Source organism: Schistocerca nitens, chromosome 6 (genome assembly GCF_023898315.1).
Source record: "Schistocerca nitens isolate TAMUIC-IGC-003100 chromosome 6, iqSchNite1.1, whole genome shotgun sequence".
Taxonomy (NCBI): domain Eukaryota; kingdom Metazoa; phylum Arthropoda; class Insecta; order Orthoptera; family Acrididae; genus Schistocerca; species Schistocerca nitens.
In genome coordinates this window covers 329294146-329318592 of record NC_064619.1, presented here as the reverse complement: position 1 = coordinate 329318592, position 24447 = coordinate 329294146, and the positions used below count along the sequence as shown (strand labels likewise).

The following is a 24447-nucleotide window of genomic DNA, read 5'->3' as shown; positions in this document are numbered from 1 at the left end:
CTTCTGGCTACAGAAATGTGGCTGTTGGCTGTGTAAGCAGCAGTAGCAGCAACCAGCCATATGGGGTACCTGGAAAAATTTTATTGGCTCGCCCAAGTTGCCAATTTACGCGTGCGCAGCAGGCCCGGATCGAGTGGGGGGGGGGGACAAACTGGGGTATCTGAACTAGGTGATAGTTTCAGGGGGGGGGGGGCAGTTCATATTCTTCAGGAAAACCTTCTTTTACAAAGCACCTAGCATCCAGCACACGTCTGTCTTACCGATTATTCGTATGATTTTGAAATGCACCTCTGCTGGTTTCTGGGCATTTCCTGAACACATTCTAAGCTGATCTCCGAATGAATCATAAGTTGATTTTTGAATGCGTGCATAGTGCACGTGATGTCTCAGCCAGGGGAATCCTTGTCACAGCTAGTCATAAACTTTACTGCAGACAAAACGGGACAGGGCTACACGAGCTGAGCGGAATAAAGCCGAACCTGTGAATGCCAACTGCTGCTTGTTCATGTGGTTGTTCAGTTTGGAAGTGTTCAGCGTTGTTACAATTACTATTGAAATCCATAGATTGAGACTACCAGAGTTGAAATAAATGACTACCAGGAAAAACATGTAAGAAAGATTCTTATCTTCTCTGTGTGTCCAAGAAAGTGAATTCTGACAGAAAATGTTTGACCAGATCGCTACATCAGACAGGGCCAGTTGTAGGCCCCGGCTAGCAGCTACTTACGTTCTATTCTGGGAGTAGTGCGGAAAATGCATTGTACGAACATGTAATAATGCCTATCCGGAGACTGATTGCTGGATAACTGGCAGGGTTAGTGAAGTTAACTGGAGAAAGAGTTTTGGCAGTAGTAGGAATAGTTACAGAACTAGTGATAAGATTGTTTGTTAGAACTAGGAAGGAGAAGAAACAGGGACATCATACAAATTATGGAAAAATGTAAAGATTCCAAATTTATACAAAAATTTCATTCTACTACTTTTCGGTCTCGTGCATAAGAAACTGGAGGATATGAATGAAATGTGAAACTATTTCCTAACGTAAAGCTTTTTTATTGTAGTGGGCCAAATAGATATTTTGTAGTACTATATATATGATTATTATTGCCGAAACACTCGCTTTTTAGTGTATGTTATTATTGCTGCAATATTAGAAAGGCCTATTTTGTTTTATCCAGGACACAGTGACAAAATGGACATAGTCAGACCAAGGAACCACACCAGTCTTCGGTACTATTTGAATTAACAGCTTTTAAAGTATTAGACAACATTTCAATTTTTCATGTAGCAAAAGGTTTGACAAACTTTAATGAGGTACTAGTTCTTTTGCAGAAATGAAAGCACACCATGTAAAGCTGTAGCTAGATTAGAAAAATCACTAGGATCTAAGGATTGAAGGAATGTGTACAGTCTTGCTTGTCTCCTGTCTTTACTGGTTTGAGGTATCCTATATTTAACTTCATGTCACACAGAAGAGCAGGTTATTAGCTAATAGGCAATAAAGAGTCTTGATTTTTCTGAGCAGTTCTTGTTCTCCCGGTTACAAATAATCCCATCCAGTATTAATTGCAAATTTTATTTTTTTTGAACAGGGGTGGGATGTCAAAACTGGCAGACTGTGGACATGTTAATTTCCACATTTCTGAAAGTGTTTCATTGCTTCCATTACAAAATATAGACCTTAGAGTTCCACAGAGCAAAGCAGTGACGTGCATTGTAAGAATGTTGTTTGAAGAGGCGTGGCACTGCACTTCGGTACATTTAAGGCCAAATAACATCTCTTAAATTTTCTCGAAGATATATGTTCTATGTATCAGACCTCTTCAGAAAGATATGCACTATAAAATGGAACTTATTTTTGAGAAGTTTTTTTTTTTGAGATGCGCAGAGCAATCAGTTATACCAGGTGTGCTGGTATGAAATGAGTGTTAAGATAGAAATGTGTCGGTAGGGAACATTTGTTGCGAACAAGCCTTAAATTTTTTTTTTTGTTTGGTTGGTATGACATCTCTGTCAAAGACATTTAGTATACATTAAGTCATGGAACAAACATCATATATTCATCGTGTTAACAATGTCGTATTTTGTACCAGAAAGTGATTATTTGCGGAAAGCATTAATTTTTTTGTTTTCATTTGATACCTTCAGACACAGTGGATATAGCCTGTTCAAGAGATAAGTCTGTGGCAACAGGTGATCCTGAGACGTAGAATGCCTCATTGCGTGTTTAATGCCCTCCCAGTCTCACGATCACGTCATCCTCCAGTGGAATTGTGGCGGTTTTTTTCCACCACCTGGTTGAGCTACAGCATCTGTTCAGCTTTACACCTGCTTTCTGCATTGCCCTTCAGGAAACCGGGTTCCTGGAAATGCGGACCCATGCCCTTCGCAGCTATAGGGCATATTACAAGAATATAACAGTGTGTCAGGTGGAGTTTGTTTATTCTAACTCAGTATGCAGCAGTGTGCGATTTGTGCTTTTACCAGTGGGGGGGATGTCATAGGGGGTTAGTGTAATTATATATGTTACTAGCTTGGACCGTGGCGTTACCCATGATTAAACATTTATAAATAGATGTTAATGCTGAAACTCGCTATTCACGCGTATGCACTATCAGAAAAGCCATTCCTTGTTATATCTTTAAAAGTACATTATAGGTAAAGCTTGTTTACAAAATCATCTACCTATAGGTATACGAGGGGAATTCAAAAAGTAAAGGTACATTTGTGAAAAGCTGTAATTATTCTGATGATAGAAAACTGAAACATGCGTTATTTTTCTACGTAACATCCCTCGAATTCAGTGCAGTTTTCCCGACGTTTTAAGAGTTTTTTTTTTTTATTTCATCAGAAAATACGTTTATCGGTTCCATCTCTAACCAATTGACCAGCAATGACGTCTTCATCACGTTCAAATCTTCTTCCCTGTAATGCTTCCGTTAAGGGTCCAAACATGTGCAAATCGCTTGGAGCCAGGTCTGGACTGTATGGTGGATGTTCCAGCACCTCGAATCTCAACTCCTTTATTGTGTCGGCTGTCCGTTTGCCAGAATGTGGGCGAGCGTTATCTTGCTGCAGGATGACATCTCTTCACAGTTTTCCACGATGTTTGGATTTGATTGCAGGTTTTAGTTTCGTGCGCAACACATCACATCCACCATACAATACAGACCTGGCTCCAAAGCCTCGTTAACGCTGGGGCGACGTCTTGCAACATTGTGGCATGCTACAGAAATATGGCGTGTCGTCTTGTCATTTAGTTCTAAATCTTTTGAAATGCTTACCTACTACATAACACTTTTTCAATATTAATAAGCAAACATATTAATTGTATTAATAGTAAGACTGTATTAAAAACTTGGAGTGTTCGGCTCGACAAATTTAAATTATATGTAAAGGAATAGTCCAGTGCGTGGGAACTAAACATCCCAGGTTGGGATGCATAAACCAAAACCAGAGGAGGGGATGATCTGATGCAGAGGGGGGAAATCCCCCCCCCCCTGCAAATCGCTCCCTGGTATGCAGTGAACCCTTCAAACCCCTCTTGAAGCTGTGGCTGTCAGGATAAGGATTGACGCAGGAAATAACTGTCAGCAGCGTGTATCTTCCACCTGAACACATTGGCTGCACTGATTGATCAACTCCCTAAACCTTTCCTACTTTTGGGAGATTTTAATGCCCATAACCCCTTATGGGGTAGCACCATGCTTACTGGCTGTGGCAGAGACGTTGAAACTTTATTGTCTCAGTTCAACCTCTGCCTCTTAAATTCTGGGGCCGCCACACATTTCAGTGTGGCTCATGGTAGTTACTAGGCTATTGATTCATAAATTTGTAGCCCAGGACTTCTCCCTTCTATCCACTGGAGAGCACATGGTTACCTGTGTGGCAGTGACCACTTCCCCATCTTCCTGTCACTGCCCTGGTGTCATGCCCACGGACGCCCACCCAGATGGACTTAAAGCAAGGCAGACTGGGTAGCCTTAACCTCTGCTGTCGCCGTTGAATCTCCATGTGGTGCCATCGATGTTGTGATGGAAAATGCGATCCCTCGTTCACTAGAGTGCCCCCTGCGAAAGACAGTCCCTTGGTGGTCACTGGAAGTTCCTGAGGCAATTAAAAAGCGTCGGCGAGCTCTACAGCGTCATAAGCGGTACCCTTCCCTAGAGCACCTAATAGCCTTTAAGTGGCTCAGTGCCTGTGTTCGCCTGCTTATAAAACAACGGAAACAGGAGTGTTTGGAGAAGTACGTGTCGACCATTCAGTGCCATACATCGCCTTCCCAAGTCTGGACAAAGACACAAGTCTTTTTGGGTATGAGACCCCAAGGGGTGTCCCTCACATCAACATAAATGGCTTGTTCTCTGCCTATGTAAATGCGATAGCAAAGCACTTTGCTGGCTGTGAGCACTATGCTTAAGCCTCTGCGTCAGAAAAGTTCCCCCCAGCCTTTTACACCCTCAAACGGTGGATGGAAGTGAAAGTCCTCTCGTTCACTACATGCCACAGTGAACCCTATAATGCCCCATTTACAGAGTGGGAGCTTCTCAGCGCCCTTGCACATTGCCCCGACGCAGCTCCTGGGCTGGATCGAAGCCACAGTCAGATGATTAAACATCTGTCATCTGACTACAACCCATATTTCCTTGTCATCTTCAACCGTGTCTGGTGCAATGGGGTCTTTCCATGGCAATGGCGGGGTAGCACCATCATTAAGGTGCTAAAACCTGGTAGAAATCCGCTTGATGTGGATAGCCATTGGCCCATCAGCCTCAACAATGTTCTATTATCCAGAATTTCCTGCCGCTGCGTACTTTCCATGTCCAAGTTGGTGCCTCCCATACCTCCCCCCATATTCAGGATCATGGCATTCCACAGGGATCTGTATTGAGTGTATCTCCTGTGCCCTTATATGGATGCGGATGACTTCTGCATTTCGTATTGCTGCTCGAGTACTGGAGTTGCTGAGTGGTGCCTACGTCGAGCCATTCACAAGGTGCAATTATGTCTCTAGCCCACAGCTTCCAGTTTTCAGCCACGAAGTCGTGTCTTGTGCTTCTGTTGGTGTCGTACCATTCATTCAGAACCTGAACTTTATCTTAATGACAATCCACTAAGTGTAGTGAAGACCTATAGATTCTTAGGACTGGTTTTCAACGCCCTATTGACTTGGCTACCTCACCTTCGTTAGCTTAAGTGGGAGTGCTGGCAGCAACTCAAGGCTCTTCACTGCTTGATAAACACTAAAGTGGGGTGCAGATCACTTTATGCTGCTGCAGCTCTACAGAGCCCTTGTTCAATCCCATCCCGAGTATGGGAGTCAGGTTTATGGTTAGGCGGTGCCCTCGGCATTGTTTGTCCCAGTGCACCACTGTGGATTTTGCCTAGAAAGAGTCCGGTGACCAGTATCCTGGTGGAGGCTGGAGTCCCTTCATTGTGGATGCAACGTGCACAATGGCTCGTCAGTTATGTTGCACACATTCATTGTTCTCCCAAGCAACCGAATTACAGTATCCTTTCCCATAAGCGGCAGTTCATCTCCTATGTCGGCGGCCAAAGTCAGAGTTGACAATTGCGGTTTACGTGCAATCCCTTCTCTCCAAACTTGAGTCTTCCCCTTTACCACATCTACTTGAGATCCATTAACGTAGACCTCCATGGTGTACACCTCAGCCAAAGCTTCTTTCTGGGTTAAGCCCACTGTTCTGTCACTTCCTCTAGATTCTTGATGTGTACCAGGGCTCTAAAGTTCTTTACACAGACGGCCTGATGGCTAATAGTAATGTTGGCTTCGCCTATGTCCACAGAGGCCATATTGAACAGTATTCCTTGCCCACTGGCTGCAGTGTATTCACTGCAGAGCTTGTGGCCATATCTTGTGCACATCAGTACATCCGTTCATCTTCTGGTAAGTTGTTTCTTCTCTGAGACTCCCTGGGCAGCTTACAAGCTATCGACCAGTGCTACCGTCGGCATCCTTTTGTAGCAAACATCCAGGAGTCCGTCTCTGCCCTGGAACGGTCCAGTCGTTCAGTGGTGTTTGTTTGGATTCCAGGACACATAAGAAACCCAGGCAATGAACTTGCTGATAGGCTATCCAAACAGGCTACGTGGAAACTGCTCCTGGAAATATGCATCTCTGAAACTGACCCACACTCTATCTTATGCTGCAAGGTTTTTCGGCACTGGGAGACGGAGTAGCACAACAGTATGCGCAACAAACTGCACGTCATTAAGGAGACTGCGAATGCTTGGAAGTCTTCCCTGAAGGCTTCTCGCAGGGAATCTGTTGTCCTTTGTTGACTCCACATTGGCAATTTGTGGCTCACACATGGTTACCTTCTCCGTTGCGAGGACCCACCTCAGTATCGCTGTGGGTCCCAAATGATTTATCCACCTCCTGCTGGACTGCCCACTTACCGCCTCTCTGCGGCGGACTTTAACTTTCCCAGCACCCTACCTCTGGTGTTGGGCGACAGTGCCTCAGCAGCAGCTTTAGTTTTATGTTTGATTTGTGCGGGTGGGTTTTATCATTTGATCTGAGTTTTAGTGCATGATCTTTGTCCCTCTGTGTCCTCCACCCTAGGGATTTTAGGGTGGAGGTTTTAATATGTTGCAGAGTGGCTGGCTTCTCCTTTTTTATTCTCATCGTCAGCCAGCCATGGGAATCTGCTTTCTTGTTTTTTAACCTCTTCTCCCCGTTTCTTGTTTCTCTGTGGTTTTCTTGTCCTGTTTTTCCATTGTAGTGTTTGTTGTCGTTCTGTCGTTCTTCTGGTTCTTCCTGTCGTTCTTCTGGTTCTTCCTGTCGTTCTTCTGGTTCTTCCTGTCGTTCTTCTGGTTCTTCCTGTCGTTCTTCTGGTTCTTCCTGTCGTTCTTCTGGTTCTTCCTGTCGTTCTTCTGGTTCTTCCTGTCGTTCTTCTGGTTCTTCCTTCTCTTGTTATTGTGCCTTAGATCGCCTTTTTTTTTCTTTCCCTTTGGTAATTGTTCTACTGGAAACAAGGGACAGATGACCTCACAGATTGGTTCCTTCCCCCTGCCTCCTTTTAAACCAACCATCTGATGTCATCATCACCCCAGTGTTGTTATAGAACCAAAGGTTCTGTGTCAAGAGTAAAATTTTGTAACAACCGTTCCTTGTGTTGCACGACCGGGAACACAAATAGGAAAACTAAGTAATAGTCAAAGCAACGTATCAACATAAATTGTGCATCATTTTGAAGCTTAGACATTCTAATTATGTTCTGGATCCAATTGTTGACCCTATCCAACATAAGTGGCACTAGGTGTGCGATAGCCTGATGAGTCTTTGCCTTAAAAAGTTCTAAAGTTTGTGGCTTATCAGCATAGACCTGTGCTCCAAAGGAAAAAGTGCATGGGTGTTCAATCATGTGACTGTGGCAGCCAATTCACATATCTAAGCCTTGATGATCATGCAGCCAAACTTCTCCTTCAGCAAATAGTGTGTAGCATCAGCTGTGTGGCAATTAGCATCATCTTGGTTGAGACAACATGCTTTCGATACCAGTTGTTTCAAATTCTGGCCACAGATATTTGCGTAACATAGATTTGTAGCGGTTGCTATCATATTGAAATAAATAAGGCCCAATGAAGCTGCCATACCATAAACCACGTGACAAAGGGAGGTTTTTTGAATGCACTGGTGTGTAATACAAGACTGACTGGTTCTTCTCACTCTGGTAACTACAACTTTGTGAATTGACGAAGCCACTAAGACAAACATGGGCCTCGCCAGTGATGATTTTTTTCCACTTAAATCTGGATCGGCTTCCAACTGCTGTTTTTCCACTTGGTGAACTCATGACGCAGTCCGGTCATTTCGATTCAACTCTGAGACCGTACAACTTGGTATGGCAGAAGCCCCAAATCCTTTTGTAGAATTTGTCAAGTTATTGTTTCAGCCACAACTGTTGAGATCATCTCGAAACTGACACATTGGGTTGTATTTTCCATGGCCCCCATCCCAGTAATTCCACATGATGGTGTTGAGTTTGTAGGGTTTGACAGTCATTCTTTCGGCAGCTGCTTCAGCAGTTCCCATCGCGATCTTCTTGTCGGAAGACTGCTCCTTGGACACTGTCCCCTCCCACCCCCCTCCTGAAATTGCTGCTGCTATTGAAGACTGCCATCATGCTCTCCAACACTATGAATGGCATTCATCCCTCAACTGCCTTCTGGCATTTAAACGAGTTAGTGCCTGGGCACAGAAACTGATGTGTTTGGAACGTAAAGTCGCTGCCGTAGTGCTGCATACTTGTCCTTCACAGGTATGGGCAAAGACCAGGTGTCCCAGAAATTACGCTAGATGATGATATCACCACCGGCACAGACTCCATTTTGCCCAGGTCTTACTCCAGTGACATTGGAAAACATTTACTATGAAATCAGTCACGTTGTTAAAGATTGTTTCCCATCCAATTTTGTAGAACTGGAAATGCTTCTTTAGCAAGTAATTCAATTTTTGGCAGCATTTACGTACATGAGCAAACTTTTTCAACTCTGAGCCAAAGAAAAAATGACACCTAACTGATAAATCATTCTAGTGCCATTTCGTGAATTTGTAAGACAGAAATGAATGCAAACATTTCACAAATGGCCAATCAAATAAAGCCTCAAAAGTCAGATTAAATTTTGATTTGACTTGCATGTTTAATTATTTAGAAGTTTTCACTTGTCAGTTTTTTCTCATTTTCTTTGTGTTGTTTCTGACTAATAAATTGAACAGATATGTTTGTTTTTGTGTTTTTTATATGATGTATATAGTTATAGGTATACAAAATAACTAACAACTGTGGCTCGCCTGTATCTAATTTTGCCAGTGTATGGTCCTTGCCTGCTAAAAAGGCTGTCCATTGATTTAAAGTATCTATAAAGTTCCTTCCGATAGTTCACCATTTGTTTGCTTTGGTACCTGCTGAAATAATTTACTGTTACTCAGGTCAGGTAAACATTGCCTGCACCTAAGAACCTATCAATTGACAAAAGGGTTTGGAATTGCGTATATAATCTTGCTAGTCATTCAGTTGTGCTTTGCTTCCCATTGAGAGTGCGATGTCCATTGGTGTCCTAGCCAGATTACATTGTTCGTCTAGGCATTCCATGGTCTGACCTTTTGAAGTCAGTGTTAAGACAAGTTTTAATCCTGTCATTTCTTGGATGAAAAATAGATTTCCCAAAACCCTTTTAATGTTGTTGATCCCATCGTAGTCAGTTATGGCAATGATAATTTCTACATACTATAGAAGTTATACATACTTGAATGTTCAAAAATTGCTTATATGCAAATGTATCACTGACCCTCAAAGTTCAATACGTCTTACAAAACTATCAAATGATGTATTCCATGTACAATGAGCCATTTTTGTTTGATAAGATCTTTTGCAATTCAGATCTGATTTTTTGATCTGTGACTCCATGATATCTATGTAAACTTCTGCACATAGTTCCCTCTGTAATAAAAGCATATTTGGATCCATTCGGCAGCTATGTAGATAATCTTTCAGTGACTGTCACCAGAATTCTCATTTGTAGCCGAATGTGCAACGTGAGTATACATTCCATAATAATTGTAACACTTCCTTTGAGCAGTCTTTGATTACAACCCCCCTCCACCTGTAGCTTCAAATTTCTCCATCTTGATTAAGTTTAATTTTGAAGACCCATTTGCTGCCAGTCAGTTGATTTCTTCTGTGGATGGCACAGTAACTCCCATTTATCATTATGTTGCAATGACTTTATTTCACTGGTGATTGCTTCCCTTCATTTATGTTCACAATGTTTCCCTGCTACACTGATGAGCCAAAACATGATGGACATTTGCCTGATAGCTCGTTTCTATCTTTGGAACGAAGTAAGTCACTGATTACATGTGCTAGGGATCCGACAATTAGTTGGTACGTTTGTGGAGATACAGTCAGTTCCATAAGGAAGTGTACGCCATAATTTGAAATCTAACGTCCGCTGCAATATCTCTGGTAATGGTCCCGAATCTGTAATCAATGTGCTTTTGCACTGTGAGAGTTGAATGTTTTGCTTCGTCAGTTGCAGTTTAACCCTTGGTCGACACATTTTTTTGATCTTATTACAGGTGACAGTTTGTAGTTCATGACTCGCTAGGAACCACCTATGCCATACCATGCAAAAAATGTTTTTAGGGCTGGCATCCCATGGACTGTGAGGTGATACCATCAAGTTTGTAGGACTTTTCTATTATAAATATTGACACTGCAAATCAAAATAAAAAATTATACATCATTGCTGGATTGTCTTTTACTCACAAAATATTAACAAAATACAATAACTGGATGTTATAGAAGAGTCTGAAATACGGTTATACATACAATGCAACATCGCAATTTGAGCGTATTATTCTCGTTCTTTTTTCTTCTTTTCTTGTAATGCACATACAACAATGTCTATACTTCAGTTTTCTTTGGCAGATGTTCATCTACATAGGAAAGTAGGAGTTCATCAGGAACACAACACAAAAGGAGTGCAGAGCATAAGTTAAATCGAAAGAGGGAGGAGGGAGAGGATGGGGATGGGGATGGGGATGGCCGGGGGGAGGGGGGACGAGTGTACACAGTCTGGATTGGATAGGGAAGGGGGGGGGGCAGGGAAGGTGAAGCAGTGGGAAGCAGATTGGTTAAGTTTAGTCTGCAGGATTGTGAGGACACAGGATTTGCTGGAGACACAATCCCCACTTGTATAGTTCAGAGAAACTTCCATTGAAGCAGAGTATCTAGTGTAGTGTAGTGAAGCAGCTGTAGAAAGGCTGTTAAGTTTGGGAATTGGATGGTATAGTTTGCAGTTTGCCACATTTTGGCACTGGCCAGTCATGCGAGTTTGTCATGCCCACACAGAGCTGTACAGTAGCAGCACCATAGCTGATTCGTAGAATGGCTGCTTTCACCAGTGGTTCTGCCTTTTATTGGGTACAAAATGAGATAGGATTGCTGTAGGAGGGGGTGAGTGTATGGAACAGCTCCTGCACCTGGGCTGACCATAAAGGAATGATCCCTGGGTTGCAGGACTGGAGTAGGGATGTAAAACGATATTCCATATATTGGGGGAAGGGTGGGTGCCGTTACTTTAGGTGATGAGTGGGATGTACCTCATCATGGTGCATGACGAAAGGGAGTCAGAGCTGTGATGGAAGATAGGGTTGAGCTTCTCAAGGTCAGGATGACACTGGGTGATCTGGCAGGTTAACAGGTTTAGTGTTTTCTGAGGAAATATTGTGGGGGGAAATCATTTTATTGGATGAGCTGGGTAGGCTATTGTCTGTCAGTAAAGGTTCTGGTAGGATTATCAGTATGATTTCATCAACTCCAGTGTTTCCACTGCAGGTGGAGTGTCCACAGGTAATGAGGCTAAAGGAAGAGACTGTTGGAGATGAAATCGATGACCACTGTCAAATTGGAGCTACTGTTAGTGATTGTTGCACTAGGTATGAAAAGCTGTGTTTCTGAATCCACATGGGAGGTGGAGATAGACATGTGGGAAGGTGACTGGTTGACTTGAGGAGGGCCATGTGAATTGGATTTGGGAGTAGGTGTTCATTGTGGAGGAAAGAGCAAAAGTTGTCCCTGCCGTGAGTTCAGATCATGAAAACATCAGTGAATCTGAACCAGGCAAGGGTTTTAGGTTTTTATTGGATAGGGTTCTTCCAGATGTCACTTAAGTTGGCATAGGATGGTCCCTTGTGGCTATCCATGGCAGTACCACAGATTTGTTCATAGATTTGGCCATCGAAAGTGAAATAATGGTGGGTCAAGATATGGTTCGCTAAGACGACTAGGAAATTCTGGGTTTAATATAAGGATGTTAGGAAAGGTAGTGTTCGGTGGCCACTAGGGCACAGTGAACTTCAGTGTATAAGGACGTTGCAACCACAGTGACCAACAAGGAATAGGGTGATTTTGTTTTGTCTGGAGCCTCAGTCATGGAAAATTTTTTTAGCGATGCTGTCATTTGACAGTAATAATTTTTGTTATACTATTCAGATTTTGGCCTTAAGCCATTTAAAAATACAAAAACTTCATTTATATGTAAAGACACCAGACTGGTACAAAGTTTTTGTACCAGACTGGTACAAAGTTTTTGTACCAGACTGGTACAAAGTTTTTGTACCAGACTGGTACAAAGTTTTTGTACCAGACTGGTACAAAGTTTTTGTACCAGACTGGTACAAAGTTTTTGTACCAGACTGGTACAAAGTTTTTGTACCAGAAAATAGTCTAAGGCTGAAATCTGGATTGTATAATAATGAAATAAAAATTAGCAGCAGCATTAAAAGAAAAAGAATCTGGTGGTAACATGTCAGGAATTGTGATGAGGTGGTGTTTAGGAAGAGTTTTGATTGAGAGATTGAGGTTTTGGACAATAGCTCAGAGGTGTAGGTCATCAAAGGAAGACGTTCGTTCTGTGGGCAGTTTGAGGAGCATGAAAAAGGGAGTGTGGGGGTTACAGGTGTGAAGAGATGGATTTATTCGTGTCTGGTTTTTATGGTAGACCTAAGACCTTGAGGAGCTGCTGGGGTTCATTGGACTTCCGGGATGGATAACGATTGTAAGATTTGTATAGAAATGTATCAAAGGTGGCACAGACCCTCAGCCACATAGTCACTATGATTCATCACAATGGTAGTGGAGGATAATGTCTGAATTGGTTTTTCAGGTTGTAGATAGCTGTGTATTCCATATGAGTGTTTTTGGACTCAATGAGGATAGATTCAGCAAAGGAAATTGAGGCCAAATTAGAAGTAAGAAATTCTGGAAAGATTACTGGGTGGAAGGTTCTCTGGCTCTGTGTGTGTGTGTGTGTGTGTGTGTGTGTGTGTGTGTGTGTGTGTGTGTGTGTGTGTGTGTGTGTGTTCATTTTAATCGTTGTCGACATCTTTTTATCTCCCCTGAATTGCGTCTGAGGGACACCATTCTTCCTTTTAGAGACACTGTGAGGTGCCGGCCGAAGTGGCCGTGTGGTTAAAGGTGCTGCAGTCTGGAACCGCAAGACCGCTGCGGTCGCAGGTTCGAATCCTGCCTCGGGCATGGATGTTTGTGATGTCCTTAGGTTAGTTAGGTTTAACTAGTTCTAAGTTCTAGGGGACTAATGACCTCAGCAGTTGAGTCCCATAGTGCTCAGAGCCATTTGAACCATTTTTGACACTGTGAGGTTCCTGGGCCTCGCTTTTGATTCCAAGTTGTCGTGGTTGCCTCACCTTAAAGACCTCAAGATGTGGGCCCTGAAGGCACTGAATATTTTGAAGTGTCTGAGCCATCGGTCCTGGGGAGCAGATCGGGCGCGTCTGCTGCAATTTTATAGGGCTATAGGGCTTTCGTCCGATCGCGTCTAGACTATGGTTGCACCGTGTATGGGTCAGCCAGGCCTTCGTATCTGAAGATTCTTGACGCAGTACACCATGAGGGTATCAGGCTGGCCACTGGTGCCTTCCGTACCAGTCCCATCCCCAGCCTGTGTGCTGAGGCAGGGGAACCGCTGCTCGCCCTCAGGCGGAAACTCCTCATGGTGCGACGGTTGTGTCAATTCCTTGCCTGTCCTATGTCCCCTGCGTACCCTATCGTTGCCCGACCGCCTATGGAACGTCTCTTTTTCCAGTCGTCCCAGGGCAACAAGACCATTTGGGATTCGTGCCAAGCATTTGCTTGCGTCCCTTGGTGTGGAGCGTGTGGCCCCCCAACGACATGTTGGTTGTGCTGTTGTTTTCCCTGATAGTCGTCAAGTTACGCTTCCTGCGGCGTTTACCATCTTTGATGCCGAATTGTTTGCGATCTTGCGGGCATTGGAGCAGATGAGACGTGTTCCCAGTCTTAAGTTCATCTGTTCTGACTCCCTGAGTGCCCTTCAGACCATGCAACACCTGTACCCAGCGGATACGGTCGTCCAGAACATCCATGATGCCCTACTCCACCTGCAACGGCAGGGGAAGGAGGTTTCTTTCTGCTGGGTGCCGGGGCACGTGGGTATTAGAGGAAACGAACTGGCGGATGTGGCTGCCAAAGATGCATGTTCCCTCCCTCACGTTGTTGAATGTGCCGTCCCCCTCCATGCTGTTACCTCCCTCCTGCGTTTTCGTGTTCTGCGTCAATGGGAAGAAGAGTGGCTGGCAGTCGGTGACAATAAGCTGTGTCTGGTCAAGGCCACCACGCGGCCATGGCGTACGTCCTACCAGTCATGCAGGCGGGATGAGGTTCTCCTCACTCGCCTCCGCATCGGGCACAGTCCCTTCACACATGGTTTTTTACTCTGGCGGGAGGACCCCTCAATCTGCAGTGCTTGTGGCATCCAGATTACTGTCTGCCACATTTTACTTGATTCTTTTATTCTCTGACCAGAGGGCGGTGGTTTCTTTGCCACCGGATTTGCCCTCTATTTTGCAAGACGACACGACGACTGTGGTTAAGGTTTTATGGTTTTGTGTCCTGTCCAATTTGTTGCCTCGGATTTTAGGGAGAGGGTTTTAATGTGCTGCTGGATGACTGGCTCACCCAGGTTTTAGGTAAGAGGTCCGCCAATCACGAATACCTCCTTGTTTCCCTTCGGTTTCTGTCCTCCCTTCCTTGTTTCCTTTCCTTTTTTAGTGCGTTCCTTCTCTCGTTTTGCCTCTGTATGTGAGGATTTGGAACTGCGTCAGGTCTGTGTCTTCTAGCTCTTCTCCTTGTTCGCTGTCCATCTTAGTCCCTTCACTGCATGTGTTCCTGTTTTTATGCGTTTGGACGCTGATGACCCCGCTGTTCAGCACCCGTAACCTCAAACACACACACTTAATCTTAAGGAGTTAGTCCCTACAAATAAGTTTGTATCAGTTGTTTTTTTTTTCCCCCTCATGATCATCAATGGCTGCCCCTGCAGAAATGTTTTGTAGAACTGCAGGAAAAGATCACCAACCAAGTTACTTGCAGATTCAAATTCCACCATTAACAAGGTTTTCCAAATTAACAACTGACTTGCCATTCCTCTTAGTTCAAAAACGTTGCAAAGCAACAACCATTAATCGAATGATGTGGCTTTGTCTTTGGCTTACTGCAGATAATTATCCGCCGTTCTCCATATGATTTGAGACTTAGATTTGTCGTCAAATTTCTTTAGGAGTTAATTGAGCTCCTTTTTTAGAGCACACCTGTGTTGTATTATTCTCTTCATGTACGACCATTTCAGAATATTTCTCGTAAGTCCATCTGTTGGAATTCGTTAGAGTACTAAAATTTTAAATTTCTGATTAACGTGAGTTTTCTATCGAACAATGAGATTTGTCTGCCTTAGCAGCTGTAAGATCAATAGCAAAAGCACTTCAGTTTTTATTATACAAGCAAATGACATGTCCTAAATTAACAGGGTTCTGGACTCTCAACATATAATTTTATATTGATGTGGTCATTCTTTACGTATGGTTATCAGTTTATTTGTAATGATGATTTATGTGATGAACTACTGATAACATGTTGAGTTCTGAATAAGTGCAAGGAAATTAATCACTCAGCAACCACATATCAGCAGTATCAGAGTAAAAGATAGCACAGAGCTGCCATTTGGGAAAACAATTAGAGACTTGAATTGCAGCCCTCAGTACTTCGTAAGATTATTATAGTTTTATCACATATACAACTCAGAATTTCTCACATGAACAAACTCTGTTTTTGTTACATCACTAGCAACTACTGGGTTGGTAATAAAGTTGTTTTAACATTTTTAAAGCACTCATTTTATCCCGTTTTGGCATGAAAGCATTGTTTATCAGTCAGCAGCACCATCAACCCTAGAAATAATTACACACTGACCTCTACGGTGGTGTGTGTCTGGCAGCTGGTGCTCTTCAGTGTGAGCCAGGTTGATACTCTGCTTGCAGAAATGGAACTACCACTACTGAAAACACAACGCCATCAAAATTGGTCTACCAAAAACCACTGTCATCCTGTCATTATTTCACTATACGATGACTGTTATTCATGAACTGCCTTAAAGAAGACCACTTTCTTGCAGCACTCTTCAATTGCAAACTTCTCCATTATATGTTTCGCAACCAGCAGTTAGGGTGTGACACTAAAGGCAATAAAACACTCAGTTTTTATTGCTGTGTGTTTTTTGTCTGTCGTCAGAGTATCATTTTAATCTCACTTATACTGATGGTTCCAAAAGTTTTGTGCTTTTTTTCATGTAGAAGACAGGAATTGAGAACAATGCTCTCTACCAAAATTATGTGGTATTTATACTGCAGAGATAACCATACATACAGCACTACAAAACATAATGGCTACGCAGCAACTTCATGAGAACAATGTTATCCAGATAATCCGTTGGTATCTGCACCTGTGGCAAACCTTATGCCCTTTGCACAGTTGTCCGCTTGGCAGTCCCGTCAGTATTTCAGATAATGAGCTGGCTGATAAATTAGCAAAAGAAGCAATGGGGATGGAAACAATCACACTAGATATTCGAAGTGCTTACTTAAAGACCCACGCTAGTTGCCATGTGGTGAAATGGAAAATCAAACGGTAAGATAGTAAAAATACAATAAAGTACTGCACTTGAAACACCACTACAAAGGTCTAGGACACTAGCCACAGCAATTCTTATCTGAAAATTTGAGTTCCATTTGTAATGCCTTGACACGACAAGGGAATTGCAAATGTTTACATTTGCTTTTAAAAGTTGGGTGTTAAAACAACTGCCCTCTGATTTTTCAGCTTCAACCAAAATAGTCAAAAGCTTAACCACCAGCTGATTACCTTAGCAAAGCCTGGCAAGAAGAAAAGCCCTTTGTGATTACATGAAATATGGTTTTAGCTTTCTTTGACGACTGCAGATTTAGTTACAATCAGAATGCATTAAATGGTCTGTTATACTTCAACAGAATGTTTAGGAAATATTGTACTAGATAATTAAATTAATAAATGTAACTGCAATAAAGCGTGTTCAGTTTGTCATACAAAATGCAGTTGTTAAAATGATTGTGAATATTTGACATTAGTATTAAAAGTTCATTTCTGAACCTTATCCATAGGGTCTCCTAAACAATATAAATCTTTCCTAGTACAATAAAATCTGCTCTTAATAAAATGTAAGCAAATTGCAAGTAATAGTATTAACCAACATGCACAATGTATGCACAAATTTTTTGATGTGATAGTACTTGATAAAAAGTATTTTCTCTAGGGCATTATTGAAGGGCAGTCATCATACTGCATTTATCAAAAATATTGGTACAAATTAGTTAAAAAAATTTGTGCAGAAATACTTATAAGCAACTGCTGCTACTTCTAGAATTGATAACTAGCAACTTCTCTATGGGACTACTAAAAGAGCAGTCAGTATAGGCCTACAGAGTTTTTCAAAAAATTATTATGGTTGAAAAATCATGGCGCTTGGTTTTCCACCAACTTTGATATCGTGTAGCACACAACCGGTGGATGATAGAGCGTTAGAACTTTTTTGAGTTCTGAGCGCACAAAGTATTGAATGTATGACAAGTCTTCCTTGCATTACTACTATTTTCAGTTTTAAGCTGTCTTAACTCTTCTGTATCTTGCACAACAGTCCTCTAATGAAATCCTCCTGAAGCATTGGGTTCAGGATTTGCCCAGATTAATTTTCCTGTCGGGACCATCTGTGCAGTTTTATTCAGTTTGGAATGGTCTGGGCTAGGACCACTGGACACTGAACAGTTCTTTCCAGTTGCTTAGTATTTCTTTTCAAGCACTTATAATTTCATACTTTCAGAGAAATTCTCCATCACTATAACCATGTCAGCATTTGATGTCTTGTCATAGTGCAAATGTTTCTGCTGAAAGTTGCTGTAAGATTATATTGGGGCAGGTGGGATGGTTAGAATTTTAATCTAATTATGGTATATCCTTCAATACAAATGAAAGTTGGAGCAGTCTTTCCATGATGGGCGCCACTGATTTGCATTTAGAGATAGCTGTCACATCCAGGAATGTATGAAGCGGAGAAGTATTAAAGAGAAGTTTGCTTACTCCAGCCCACATCATGTTAAAAACAGAATGACAAGAAGACAGCAGACAAGGTGACAACCATGCCTGCTTGAGAAACAAACAGAATTGGGCCAAATTTGAAGTGCTTACTGAGGAATATACAGAAAGAGAAGAGTACGAAAACATAGATAAAAGGAGAGAATAGTTGCGGACAGTTACAGCAGCCATTTAGGGAGGAAAGTGGGGTGCAATTAATGACGAGCAGAAATTAGATCTTGGTGTGAGTGAATATTTAATTAATATTTACAAGTTATTCGCACCGTGTTTTGCACAGCAATGGGTATTTCTGCGCTTCCATAATCATTACTTCGCTGTCCAAACGCTCCATAAGACAAAAGACGACGGCTGCAATGACAGTAATGCGATGGCGGTGTAGCAAACCTCCAAACTGAACAAGCAGCTTCTCTACCAATCACTGTCGTACGTAAAACCTGCACACACCGTACCACAAAGCTATTCAGACTCTTCCGCATTGGGCTGTCGTACGTAAAACCTGCACACACCGTACCACAAAGCTATTAAGACTCTTCCGCATTGGGCTAGTAAAATCAGTGGCGACATATTGCGCAGACATGTTTATAGTGTGTTCATTTTCCACTAAACTATATGAAATACGGTGATTAATAACTAATTTAAAAACGAGACCGAACTCAACATCCCATGAAGAAAGGGTCACAAAACTGCCAAAAGCATCCCGACTGAGACAGAACCCGTACATTAAAAAGTATTTACATCAGTACCAAATTAACACTGTAGTACTCTAGTGTTGAGAGATCTTAAATGCCTCAGATACAGTAATCAAGGAAAGAACGAAAATCAAGGAGATAGAAGAATTAAGAAAAAGGGACATGAATGATTAACGAAGAGAGATTGACCAAGACAATCATCACAGTGAAGACTAGTACAGGAAACCACAGAAGAAAACAAGAAGCGAAATATCTCTACAAGAGAAGTGACAGGCAGAACAAAAGAGAGAAATCAGAAACCAGAAATATCAGCAAACATCAAAGAAAACAGGAAAGAAGTGGACAGAAGAGGGTAAGAAAAAAAGTTATAATTTTTTGGAAGGAAAAATTCCATGAAAACAGTTTCAGCATTCTCCGCATTAGGAATTAAGATGATGTGAATAACGTGATAAATGTACACGAACAGAAAATGAGAACCACCGGTCGCTGCTATGCTCTTTTATACAGGTAAGATAGTCATCCTGTACAGTCTTTCTTCATGGAAGGGCGCTTCCCTCAAAACATATCATACAAACGCAGCAGCGAGTTTTCGTATTTGTATCCAGCGCTAGATGGTTGTATATTTAATTTGCAACGCTTAATCTAATAATAAAATATGGCTAATCTCTCTCTCTCTCTCTCTCTCTCTCTCTCTCTCTCTCTCTCTCTCTCTCTCTCTCAACTGATCTTCGCAAACCGAAGAAGCATCCAGCTCTGTTTCATAATCAGGTATCAGCTGTGACTTTGTTCGAAGAAACTCGGGACATTGAAGAGAGAGAAACTAATAGCAAATGCGCCAGAGCCATTAATCGTGAAACTCAAAACTTTCACCGTTCATGACTTTAGTAATTGTTTTTTTTATTCATATTTGCATAGCAGTGTCAGCGCTGGTTATAATGAACATTCTTTGTTTTTTTGCAGGAAGTGCTTCACACCATTTGCTCACCCAGCGGCCAAGTGCTTCGCATTGTGATTTTCAAGAAGAACGGTGTTCAAGCTATGGTGGAATATCCTTTACTGCATATATTGCTTGCTTTAATGATTAACTACCACACTTAGGTTACGTAATGGATATGGATGGTTTTAAATTGAGCAGGCAGGTGGCCCTCACGTCCACCACACAATAAAAAATTATTTAGAAGTAACTGTTGAAGAGAAAAGATGTCCATTGAACTGGTTTCGTGCGGTAACTCAAAACTCTGAAAACATAATCGTGTAAGTCAAGAGGTTCTCCATGTACTGTCAGACAAGCAACGCAATTCTAGGAAGAAAAAAGTTATTTTACTCGAAGTGTAATTATTCAGAAGTAGTACATATGCACTCAGTATTACTGCTAGCTTTCTCCTGCAATTAATATGTTGTATTGCAGATGCATAGATCGCTCAAACGATTTTCGATTCCGGATATTCCCGTCTGTTTAACGTTGTCAGTGTTATTATACCAAGCGGATCAAGGTTTTTTCTGGTTATGTATTATCAGTTGTAACTGCAAACTCAGATTAATGTTAGATTACGAGAGCTTTTCCTTTCAATGTTTCTATTGTGTAATGTCATGCGATTTAGCTATGTATCAAATTTTTTCCATGTCACTTTTAAAACTGAGTATGTTCAGGCTATCGTCGTCGCTACTCTGTGATAAATGTAACCGCTTGTTCCAACGCTCACAACATTTGGCCGGAGACAGCCATACAAATACGTGCTGTCTGTTCTGGGCAGGCATCTGCCATGTTCATGTCTCCTCGTGGCTTCCCTGGGAGACGAAATTAAAGGACGGTTACAGCTTGGTAGCTTGTCAGCACTGTCGCAGTTGAGGCTTGTCCGCAATATATAAAGGCGCAAACGTGGAGGATATAGTGAGATGTCCCGGTTGTATATTGGAGATAGAGGTTCCGTTGAACATAATGATAATTATTGAAAGAAATAGATCAGCATAAGATACTTCTGAATGGCAAACGTCGTAATGTAATACTGTAATGATAGTTGATAATGAACGATTATGGATCTTGCTAGGCCCGTTGGTGTGTTTTGTGTTCAAAATGATTTATTGTGTGCAGTAAACATTATTCTTCAGTTATTTCACGCGCATAATCAAATTTGGGATAGCCTTAAACATAAATGACTGCAATACTACTCCAATGGCCGAAATCAAAGGGTGGCAGCGACAAGAGAACAACACTACCAGGGTAAGTCTTCGGATTCCTACCGAAAAGCGTTTGAATGGATCAGAATAACAGTGATTACAAGAACACACAATTAACGTGCAGCATTGAGTTTGCTTGGCTGTAACGTAATACTTAGATTTTTGCGTTCTTTAACAGCCGTCAAGCACTTCGTGGAAACGATTCACAATAGTGACGCTACCAGCCGCAAGGGACAGCCGCAGCCATCTGTTGTAAACTGCTCCTGAAATATCTTAACGATATCGCAACGTGAAAAGGACAGGTGTGACCAAGGTGATTTCTGATTGGCTGTTAACATAATACGTCCTGCAAACAGCTAGCCGTCTCTCACTTTGTTGTTCTGATCTAGGGTGATAATTTAGCTTGATGCTATAAAAAGAAGCGCCGCGTATGCTCTCCGCCTTAACTTGACAGTCAGCTGAGTGACTTCGTTTTTACAGTACGTCGTACAAATCACTACAGAAAAAATAAAAGACCTGAAATGTGACAATGTCCCCCAAATAGGTTCAGCCCTTGATTTTAAAGTTAGCTTATATTTAGATGAGAATTAACAAGCAAAGGTATCACTGAACTTAATGATTGGAGAATCATCACGAAGGGGGTAATGATGTAGGAGAAAGGGGAGGAGGTGTTGCCTACCTGAGATATCAATACCTTTCAGGACAGTTGTGAGAGGTAATTGCAAAATAAGGGAAGTATGTTATGTGGGCATTTTTAATGAAGATGTAGAAGTTCTAAATATAGAATTATACATAATAGTGAAATTTACTGCTTTTTGCGTGTTTATTTCCTTAATGCATCACGTTTGACAGCATTGAATCGGCAAAAAGAGCCAAAGAAGCTCTGAATGGTGCCGATATTTATTCAGGTTGCTGCACGTTGAAGATAGATTTTGCGAAGGTAAGTGTTACTTCTGATTTCTTAATGCAGTTTGGTGGAAGGTTGTATTTTACTTGATTAAGCATTACAAAAATATTTGTATGTTTTGAAGTAATGTTCTCTCTGGACTAATTTTTGTTTCAACCTAGAACAACCCAGTGTTACGTTTATGATATTTTTGGTTGTACTGTACGCAGTTTTCTGTGTGTATCAAAAAGAACCACCAGACTTCAAAGAATCATAACTGTTAAGTTATTTGAGACATGTGCGTGAATAATGTGCTGTTGAAAAGAACAAACTCTCTAGTTTTACTTGGTTCCTGTAAGTACACTAGACTGTCACTAATCAGGCCCTCAGTAGTCCGGCCTAAATCGAAAAACACGTGCACAATGAATCGTGAGCAACAATGCTTACTTTAACAATGCTTCCTGTACTGTATTTGAAATTGTAGCTTTCTTTAAAAGGAAATATGTTACGCTAGACTTACCAGCAGAAACTCGAAATTGTAGGTAACTTAAATCGAGGGGCTTAGCAGAAAGCCTTTATTGCTGAGGTCAATGTTTTCGAGCAACTATATATTCGACAGTACTCAACACAAATGGATAGTGAGTTGTGAAAACGGAAGGTTATGCGAAAGAATTAGAATGAACCGGACGTAGCTGTTTATAGATGGTTCATACAACAACGCAGTAAACGAAGTCCAACCAATGGCCAGATTATAAAAGAAAAAACAGCTACATTTAACAAACAACTTGGCGGTAGTAACTTGTTTGCAGCGAGCGAAGGTTGGCTATCAAACTGGAAAAAACGACGTGGGATTCGGCAGCTGACAGTCACCGGGGAAAGAAGCTCAGCTAACGATAAGGATGCTGAAGAGTTTGTGAGCAAGATACTGAAGATAATAGAGGAAGATTTAACTGCTGATGCCTTGTATAATGCCGATGAAACAGGACTCTTGTACAAGATACTTCCTTCAAAAACATTAGCTGCCAAGAACGAGCAGGCATTTCGTGGTTACAAGCAACGGAAACAGCGCGCAACATTAATAGCGTGTTGTCAAGCAAATGGGAGTCATAAACTACAGCTTATGGTGATGGGAAAACCCCAAAATCCACGCTGTTTTAAACACAGTGACATAAATGCTGTACCTGCACTTAATTAGTGCAGTATTGCGCTCAGAAGAAAGCGTGGGTGGACAAATATTCTCTCGGTGATTCCATGAAACGTTTGTACGAGCAGTGAGAAAAGAGAGAAAGAAGAAAAAGCTTCCACTGAAAGCTATCCTTACAATTGACAATCCTCCCAGTCATCCTTCAGATGTTTTTCTTAAATCCGATGGTATACAAGCACTCTTATTCCTACCCATTGTTACACCCCTCATTCAGCCTATGGACCAGGGAATTTTGGAATCAATTAAACGTCGTTATCGACATTCACTTCTCGTCTCCTTGCTGAACGAAAGTGAAAGACTATCGAGACTATGCTGAATACGTGGAAAGCAGTTAACATAGTGATGTTTTCTAAGCAGCCGAAGCATGGCATAAAGTGGAAAGCACTACCATAATGAAGAGCTGGAGAAAATTGTGGCCATCCATTGATGCGTAGTTTGATCCAGTAGTGGGTGACAGCGATGAGCCAGTCAATTTGGAATTATCAATTACTTTATACACTGACATTTTCCACAACCTTCCAGGAGAAGAAGAAATTGATGATGAAGATGTTACAAAGTGGCTGAATGAGGAAAACTGTGATACGAACCAAACTTTTATCAGATGAAGAAATAATCAAAAGCATGCAAGGAAGTAATGATGGAAAGTAATGAAGACACAAGAGAGGACATGATTATTCCTCACACTACTGGTGCTGAAGCTACCGAGGTCTTCCTGGACTATATTATGCAACAACGAGATACATGCAGTACCGATGTATGCTTGTAAAGGGGTTGAGTGATAAAGCATGCCACCGTCGCGTATCATTGAGACAGTTAAAAATTAGGGGCATGTTTCATAGTGAGTGATAGGACTGTATAATTGTTTACAGCAGGGCTTCCCAACCTTTTCAGCTGGTGGACCCCTTCTTTAGTCGAAAATCCATGGCGGACCCCTAGTCTGTTCCCAATGCCCCCCCCCCCCCCCCCTCACACCGAAGTATCAATAGTCTGTTTTAGAGATGAATGAAAACAACTTGAAGGTCAAAAATCGGGCGCACAAATGACCCCCGTCTTGTTGCGAAACAGTCGATCAGAGAAGCCACAGTCTCCGGCACTAAACTGTGTATGCGTCCTCACTTACGAACCGCAAGGGCTGCTTGGGAATACGACCTGAAGTAAAAGTACACATTTTTTTACACGAAAAAAATAGTGATGAATTTGATTTTCACATTTTTATTCAATAATTTTACTCATTATTTTACACTATTTGGTGAAGGGTGGCCGCGGACCCCTAGAAAGAGCCGGCGGACCCCTAAGGGGTCCACGGACCACACGTTGGGAAGCCCTGGTGTACAGTATACACTCAAAGACTAAGTTTTCTGTGAAAATTAATGTATTTTCGGATTGAATAAAGTATATCCTCTTTTTACAATTCTCTCCTTGGGTTTCATAAAGTACAGTACACTATATCCCGTGTGTTTTCAA

General features: G+C 41.8%; 1 protein-coding gene across 3 annotated transcripts in view; it reads left to right on the top strand.

Annotated features, from left to right (window-relative positions):
• The window catches only part of LOC126263184 (heterogeneous nuclear ribonucleoprotein L), a 173117-nt gene that overhangs the window by 50583 nt on the left and 98087 nt on the right, over positions 1-24447 (top strand). For all 3 annotated transcript variants that reach the window (XM_049960241.1, XM_049960242.1, XM_049960240.1), the window contains exons 4-5: positions 19676-19761; positions 21737-21833. In XM_049960241.1, coding sequence (XP_049816198.1) covers positions 19676-19761; positions 21737-21833 — 183 coding nt within the window. The remainder of the gene's footprint in view (positions 1-19675; positions 19762-21736; positions 21834-24447) is intronic.